This window comes from Marmota marmota, unplaced genomic scaffold (assembly GCF_001458135.2).
Source record: "Marmota marmota marmota unplaced genomic scaffold, marMar, whole genome shotgun sequence".
NCBI lineage: Eukaryota > Metazoa > Chordata > Mammalia > Rodentia > Sciuridae > Marmota > Marmota marmota.
In genome coordinates, this window is record NW_026000140.1 from 2,102,216 (window position 1) to 2,111,305 (window position 9,090).

Below are 9,090 nucleotides of genomic sequence, written 5' to 3' on the forward strand. Positions count from 1 at the left end.
TTTAAGCACGACTTATTAGCAAATTCCATCCAAGCAAATTTTGTTGTGTAAGAATTAGTACATGTTTCCCCTTGGCTCTCTGCTTTCTACTTCTAATTATGATACAAATTCACATTTGTAGAATCCCAGAGAGATTTCTTGGAAACTAAGAGGCAGCTTGCAACACTCACAAAACACAGTCCACTTCATGGGGTGGGTTGTTTTGGTTTGTAATCTGCCACGAATCTCTCCTTCCTATAAGAACCTTAAAAATGACTTAGTGAATGCTTACTATGGTATCACGACCCTTCCAGGCACTTTTGCATGTGGACTCTCATTTAAGTCTCAGATTATCTACTAACATCGCCAACATCTCTATTTTGCAAATGAGGAAACAGACGCAGAGAGAATGAATGAGTTGACCAGGATTTTGAGCCAAGAAAACTACTGAGAGCATCATACGTGTTCCAGAGCTGCTTCCTTTCCTTTGCTGCCCACTATTCTGAATTTCACAAGCCACTATTCTGAATTTCACAAGCAGGTATCCAGATGCTCTTTAGCAGAATGTGAACAGCTTCTTTGAAATCCTAGTGCTGGCTGGTGCCCTCTGGAGAGTGACTAGAAGGAGGGGAAGGAGCCCAGAGCATCCAACACCCAGCCCCGCAGCGGTGCAGCCGGGGAGCCAGGGGCTGGGAGTGGGCTGCGCGCGCGCTGCACTCGGTTGGTCTGGCGCCGGCGGCTGCGGCTGAGCAGCCCAAAGACAAGAAGTACCGGCACCAGACTGGGGACGTAACCTGTTGCTGAAGGCGGGTTTGGTGGTTTCTGTTTCCAGAGGCTGCCAGGGGTCTGTTCTGCCCTTCCCGATGAGCACGTAAGTTCACGGATCAGGCTGGTTTGGGATTCGGGCTGGGGGCAAGACACCTGTCCGGGGCCCACATCTGGCTTTGGATACAGTTTAGCGATTAGGAGCGGTTACCTTAGATTTTGCGATTTACTCTCTTGACCTTCTCCCAGCTCCTTCCTCTTTCCCCGGGCACTGTCCTGGGAGGATGGCCAGGAGGACATCAGGTCTGTCCCTGGCGGGACTTGGCGGGGCTTCGCTGAGCCAGGCCCTCAGCACTGTGCACGCCTGTGGTCAGATGTTTATGGAATAAGTACCCGCTGGAGACCAGAGGGAGTTTTATTAACCTTAGTGTTGGGTGCAGGGTCAGGAGGACCCATCTCTAGGGCCCTATTGTTATAACTTTGTTGGATTTCTTTGAGGAGTGTTTGATGCTAGCAAGTTTTCTAAACTGTTCTCTGTCTTCATCCGTGGTGATCCCAAACAATGATCTTCGTATATCAGAGTCTTCATCTTGAGCATTCCCTTTTGTGGTTTCTTATCTGGGTCCAGGACCAAAGAGCTCTTGGTGAAAGCACTTGGCCGAGTTCTAGGGCTTTCTGGTGCAAGAAAGGATTTCCAGTCTCTCTTCTGAGAACCACCAGGCATTTTCCAAAAGTGTCGACCTCGGTCAAATTTGGGGTCTAGTTTTGGGGGAAGAAGACTATGATTTACTACAACTCTGTCTTTTTGTTAAAGATAGAACTACAAATGAAGAAACAAAAATACATTTTCCCCCCTCAACGAGGTTTTAAATATTTTAGAGATTTATTTTAAAGAACCTTAAATATAATATGAACTATAAGAAGATTTTGTTTTTGATCCAAGTATTCAAAATTGTTGTAACCATGTATCTAAATTTCTCTTTTCATTACACACATCCAAATCATTTTCAACTGGTGACTAATGAATGAAACTGATGTACAAGTCAATGGTCTAGAAACAGTGAAGGAAATATTTTAGTTTTCAACTGAAATTTTAATTAAACCTAAATATCTTGGGCAATATTAATGATATTTTAAGTTATGGTTGAATTTGCAGAATTGCTATAAAGTGCTCAAGTATAGCACTAATATCATTAACAAAGCAGTGATAGTGTGCAAGGTTTAGTTTCCCATATTTTAAAAGTTGCTATAGGCTAATCATTTAATTAATCTGTGATCTTACTACTTATTGCATTATCTTTAAAGGCACATATTAATATTAAAATGTGGATATTGTAATAATTTAAAATGTGAGGTTTTGTTTATTTGTTTGTTTGTTTGTTTCTTTGTTTGTTTTTGGTACCAGGGATTGAACTCAGGGGCACTCACCACTGAGACACATCCTGAGCCCTATTTTGTAGTTTATTTAGAGACAGGGCCTCTGTGAGTTGCTTAGTGCCTCACAGTTGCTGAGGCTGGCTTTGAACTCTCAATTCTCCTGTCTCAGCCTCCCAAGAGGCTGGGATTACAGGCATGCGCCACCGCGCCTGGCTTTAAAATGTGTTTTTTATGATTGCTTTATGGTATATATGTGTTATTCTAATAATTATCCTGGATTTATGTCAATATGTGTTCCTCAAGTCCATGTAATTCAATAAGCCCTTTCTTCAAGCAACCTTTTCCTTATGTCTGCAGGCAACTTCAAGAATATTGAAGTTCAAATTGTTTTTTATTTGTCTACCTGTCTATTTTATCTGGTATTTTCAATGTATTAAAAAATGTACTACAAAGAATTTTGAAGTGTATACTAGAGATCAATTGTTTCATTTTTATGATCATTTTATCTCAGTTTTATATCTCACTGTTCCCCAATATTCTTTTACAGATATCAAAATCTATAGAATGTATAGGTATAAATTCACTGTAATTCAGTGAATGATTTGCTCCTGGAAAATTGGAAAATCAGTTCATTTGTTGCAGTTGTTATTGCTCTTGGCTGTGTTAGTGTGTGTGTGCACGTGTGTGTGTATATGTGAGAGAGAGAGAGAGAGAGAGAGAGAGAGAGAGAGAGAGAGAGAATGAATATTCCATGCAAATGCCTCTGTGACATAAATCTTTTACTGATATTGCATTATGGATTTCTACCTACAATCTAGGACACAAAATAAGGAAAACAGTTCCTCAAAGTTTCACGTACTTAAAAATAATCATTTTGTAAAATACCATTCTCCATTAATAGAGAATTGGAATTGCTTTTAGAATAAACATTTTAAAAACTCATGCATATTCAAAAATTTTAGATAAATATAATTTACATGGCTAAAACATATCTATATTGTATGTTAATAATTTTAACAAATTGTCCTTTTAGATATATCAATTTTATGCTTATACTTAACCTGATGTTAACAGCTAGTCTTTCTTTCTATTTCTCTTTGGTTTTAAGTCTAGCTTTGTGGGACAAATTGACTCTTAAATGAATTTTCATATTGCCTTGTAATCGAACATTAGGGGTCCAGTGATTCCCTTATTTATTAAACTAAAAGACAACTAGTTAAAAATGTACTGCCTTTATGATAAGTTGCACTGGTTACACAGCAGACAACTGTTTCGAATGGACCTTTGTGAGCTTTTTGGAGTTTTGAAATACAAGATTTGTGAAAGCAAAGAGATAGGTTCTCTTGGTCATCCTCTCTCTCTCTGGCAAATCATTTAACTACTATGTGTCAAAGATTGCTCAAATCTGTTCACTTTTCTAGGTTTCTATGTTTCTATGGTACAAAGGCAGAGAAGGCTCAGATGTTCTTGCTTTGCCACTAGAGAGCCACTGGCCTAAGGCAAGACCCTGAAATTCTACAACATAAGTGCCTCTTCTGTAAAATTTCCTATTAGAAGGAGTGAACAGGACAGTCTGTTTGGCTATGCTGGGTGTAGTGTCTTGCATACAGACATCAAAACATTGGCTTTCTTAGTGATGGAAGTACTTTTCAAATAAATGTGGCTGAGGGTTGTGAGCAAGAGGATTTGCTCTAAAGTTATTCCTCTGTTGAACAGATTTTTCCCACTCAATGCCATAATTACAAAGAAACAACTGAGTTCGTTTTTATTTTTTTAATCCTTTAATGAGCAGAGAACATATGAACTTTATGAGCAGGAAGATCCTACAGGAAGCAATGAAAAAGCTCAGAAAGTTCATTTTCTTCTCCTAGACCTCTTGACTCTTTATGAAGGAGTGAATGAAGAGCCAAGGAGTTTACCTGAAGCTCTTTCCACGTGAAAACACCAGGAGCAGGAAATAAGTAATTTCCATTCACCATATTTCACCATTTTTGAAGATCCTTGCCTCTTGATAAACAAGAGGAAGAAAGCCCTCATCCTGAAAGCTTCACAAGAAAAACATTTTGGTAGTTCTAGGTCAACTAAACTGTTCTCTATGGAACACGTTACTAACATTGAAAATATTTATTATGTTCAAAAATGTTTAAAACCCACCTTTCAACCTGTGTTTGATAGTTTCAGTGTTCTATTGCATGGCACAATTGGATTTTAAGTGAGTAACAGCGATAAAATGGAAAAAAATAGAACTGTTTGAACTTAGAGCTTGTCTTCTTAAAATTGCCAATTGGAAACAGGAACCAAAGTATATTTATTAAATGAATCTTTTGCACTCAATTTCAAGGCTGGTTGTTTCTTTGGTTGCTTTTAGTTAGACCTACAGGAGAGTTTTAATTTAATGTCCTCAAAATATGTACACATGTTCCAATGCCTTTAGTGTGAGCAGAATTTTAATTTAGCTTGCTGAGGTTACAGTGCAATAGAATTTTTTTGTAGTTATTTTGATAAAAATTCACAAATAGTCTTAAGGATGTTATCTTTGAGCTAGAAAACATAATGCCATCAATTTGCAGAATATAGTAGTTGCCCTTATCTGTAGTTTTGCTTTCTGTGGTTTCAGTTAATTGTGGTCAGCTATGTTCTGAAAATATTGAGTGGAAAACTCCAGAGATGAACAGTTTTAAATCACTTTTATTATAATATATTGTTATAATTGCTCTATTTTATTATTACTGTTAATCTCATACTTTGCCTCATTTATAAATTAAAACACTATCATAGGTATATATGTATAGAAAAAGTATAGTATAGTCATCCCTCAGTATCCACAGGGGATTTGTTCCAGGATGCCTGGCAGACACTAAATTCACAGATGCTGAAGTCTCGCGTATGAAATGTGTAATATTTGCACATAACCTACATAATATCCTCCTGTATATTTAAATAATCTCTGGATTATTTATAATGCCTAGTACCATATAAGAGCTCTGTATGTGGTTATTATACTATATTGTTTAGGGAATAATGACATGAAAAGAAGTCTATACATGTTCAGTACAAACACAGTTTTGTTTAAATATTTTATTTTAGTTCCATGTTTGGTTGACCCTGGGGAGAGGAACCCATAAATAAAAAGTGTCCACTGTCCATGACTATGAGCAAAATTACCCAAGTATACCATATCATTTATTTAAAATGGATACATTTTCTCTGTAAATTAAATTCAAAAAAATCAATGCATTGTAATTCATTGAATAGTGGAATAATCTATATATAATAGTTGATTGACAATTAGTAAGAATAGAAGAAATCATGGAATTAAAAAGTTGTCATTTTATGACCATGATCATAATAATTGGCTAATGTTAGAAACATCAAAAAAGGTTGAAATTTTAGGTAGAGGATTGCTGATCTTATTTATTAGAGCTACCATAACAAATCACTATAAACTTCGTGGCTTAACAGAAATTAATTTTCTTATAGTTTTGGCAGTGGGAAGTCTGAGATCAAGGTACAAACAGGGCCACATTCCCTCTAAAAGTTCTAGGAGAGACTATATGTCTGTCCTTTCAATCTGTGAACAGACTTGGGGTGGGGGCAACTTTTGGTTGTTTATGATTTAACTTGAATTATTTCAGTTTTCATCTATTTGATAAAGATTAAACTCTTTTATGCAATTAAACTGGTTATTTTAGAGTTCAGGGACCAGTTTAATAGAAAAGCATGTCAATTGTTTACTTGCAGGATGGGTCACAGAATGACATCATCACATCTTGGCACCCTAACAACAAATAATGTCTTTATCTAGACATAGTGGTCTCCTCCTGTCATCCTAATTGGCGTTGATGTCTTAAGACAGTTTGTGATCTGGTCCTACAGTAGTGTTATTATGGCCATTTAACGGTTCAAGGAAAATGATGGTGATGTTGTTGACTGGTGAAAGAAGATTGTTACAGTGGGATGTGTTTCATATTTCTTATCTTGTCATTTTATGGCAATGAGAGTTGTCATAAACAGATGGTACCCTGGTATAAACTGACAAAGGTTTTCACACTTATGATATGAACAGGATGCAATTGCCAAATTAAAGTTAGGGAAAGGGCTGTGTGGAAATTGTAAGGAAGGAAAGCTAAATTTGTGTGTGCTAAAACTCAGAGAACAATAAGTTCTTGCTAGTATGTGATGATATTACAGGTTTCCTGTATTACAAGTACTAAAGTTCTGGAATAGAGCTAGGCTATCTTAGAATCTCATCGTGTTGTTTTTCTGTTTTTTTTTTTAATGTTTTATAAGCTTTACAGAAGTAGATAAAAATTCAGGACAATTTAAACATGTGCTGTCACAAAACTAGTCAATTTAATTACATTTGTAAAAGACTGTTTTATCTTCTAACTGCTATTACGCTTTGCAGGTAGAAATCAGGTGGGAAATAAACATAGTGATTTATTTTTTCTTAAGAGTTCTCTCTATCACTGACAGCATAAAAACGTCAATAGCACTTTGCAGTAATCTCTGGGGGGTTCAACAAATCTTACTACCTTATTGAATCTGCTTCCCATCAGAATTAGCTCACTCAATCTTGTTTGGGAGTTTAGCACTTCCCCTCCAGGATCCCCTAATGCCTTTTGTAATCAGACAGCTTGTTTTAAAACAGAATTTCTGTCATCTTTCCATCCTGTTTTCAGGGTATATCCACATCATAGATCTTTTCAAGAACACTGGTACTTCACTGATTAATGTACTTCTTAGTGGTTTGGTAAATGGGAAATTCTGTAGGCTCTCCCAGATGCATTGGGGAGGTAAATTCCTTCCTCCATGTTATAACAAAAGTGTTAAAGGATGTAACTTCATTTAAGCAGATTAACACTGGGTTAAATTAACCAAGCAGACGTTTTTTCCCTAGCTATTTAAACTAATATATTAAATTCAGACATTCTAGGAATATGAGTGAAAAAACATATATACACCAGATCTAAGAATTTAAAACCCTGAACGTGCCATGCCTGTTATGTTATTATTTAGGAATTTTTCTGATGAGGTCTGAAGCCAACCTACCTTAGTCCTCTTCATCATCATTCTCACCATCAAACATAGTTGCTGCTTGTACATTCCAAGCATTGCCTTCAATAGACATTTCATTTTATTCAAACACCTGCCATAATTTGACTGTGTTGCCATTGCAAACATAACAATAATTCCATTTTCCAATAGTGGGGAGATCATCAGTGCTTTAAATTAAACTATATAAAATAACCAGATCTTGAGTGCATTTGTGGTTGAAATTTTATCATTCTTATCAAATGGATCTTTCCATGATGAAGGAAATGTCTTGTCTGTACAGTTCAATATCATAGCCAGTGGCAACACCTGACTTGTGAGAAATTTAAATGGGGCTATTGTGACTAAAGGACTTTTATTATTTTAACTTATAGCTATAAGTGGTTAGTGGCTACCGTATTAAACAGTACAGCATTAACTAGTTAGTATTTATCTACACCCCACCACAATTATTACTTCAGGATTGGGCATGTTACCTGATTCAAATAAATGAGATTAGTGGAACTTACCTGGAGTTTTCTGGAAAAAAATGGGATCTGCTTCCCTTGAGAATCTGTATCTAGAAAACTTTTTTCTCCCTGGATGTGTATAAGGCATCATGCAGTCTCAGGAGAAATTGGAAGCTGTCCATAGAATTAGTAGACATGGTGGAAAATAGAAATAATTCAGTTCTTTTTGATGCTAGGTACTGAATCAAACCAATTATGCAGTTGATGATCCTACTAGACTTTCCAGTAAAATGTGATAATTTATTCTTATTGTTCAACATGTCTGAGGTGAGTTTCCTCTTACATCTGAATATATCCTATCTTATTCAGTAATTGAAACAAGGAATACTGTGAATGCATTAAAATAAGATCCGTAAAGATTTCAGTTGGACTGAAATGAGTTCTAAGAAATATTTTAGAGATAAAAAAAGACAGAAAAGAAATTATATAATGTCATGTATTGAATGATACAGAAATCTGTATAAGTGGGAGTTTAGAGGCAATGGAATAAGTCTATGATCATTCCTATGATTATGAATTAGAGTTGAGATATCAATATAAAATCATATTTAGCTTAATATAAATGAGCATTGTTACTTGTAGAAATGTTTATAGATATGTTTATATATGGGACTTAGGATACATACCTCTATGTAGTGGGCTTGGAAATAATGTACTCCCAGTAGCAACGAATACCCTCTGTGCCTAACTGTGGTTTCTAACATTATCCTCCAATAAAAGAAACCAGAAATCCCTAGAGGAAAGGCTGATTATAAGATCAGGACAAGGAATATACAAGATGAGCCTGAAGCATCTCTAGAGCCCAAAATTTAAGATGTGCTCAATAAGATTGTGACACAGGAGCCAATGCCTTATGATCAAAGAGGAAACAATCTGAACCACAAAATAAAGAAGTTAGTATTGGATTATAACCCAAAGTATAAATATTCATGAGTCCATTCTAATATAAATGAATGACTAAGTAAACAAATAAGAAAGAAGAGATATCTCCCATGCTGGACTATTACGAATAATTTATGTAATTCATCTTCAAGGAGCTGAACATAATCCCCTACTTCTTAAATATGGGTTACATATAGTAACTGCCTTCTAGAGAGTACAATATGAAAAGAAGACATAAAAAGTAACTTTATGGTTGAGAAATCTGATAAATACTACCTCAGTGAAATGATAAAAATCAACACAGAATGATAAGTAATAATAACATATACTCTTGTTATTACGGGGTGAGAATGGTCCCTTATTTATGTTGTCTTCCTTCCAAACTCATAACTTAATCATGAGCAAAACATCAGACAGATGCCATTTGAAAAATAGTCTACAAAAACACATAACCAGCACTCTTCAAAACTATCAAGGTCATCAAAAAAAAAAAAAAAAAAAAAAAAAAAAAAAAAAAAAAAAA

General features: G+C 35.7%; 1 protein-coding gene across 1 annotated transcript in view; it reads left to right on the plus strand.

Moving 5' to 3' along the window:
* The first annotated feature begins 389 nt into the window (after positions 1 to 389).
* Npffr2 (neuropeptide FF receptor 2) overlaps positions 390 to 9,090 on the plus strand; it is a 71,463-nt gene continuing 62,762 nt past the window's right edge. Inside the window, exon 1 of the mRNA XM_015505308.2 lies at positions 390 to 850. Within this exon, the coding sequence (XP_015360794.2) occupies positions 843 to 850 (8 nt within the window). The 5' untranslated portion in view covers positions 390 to 842. The remainder of the gene's footprint in view (positions 851 to 9,090) is intronic.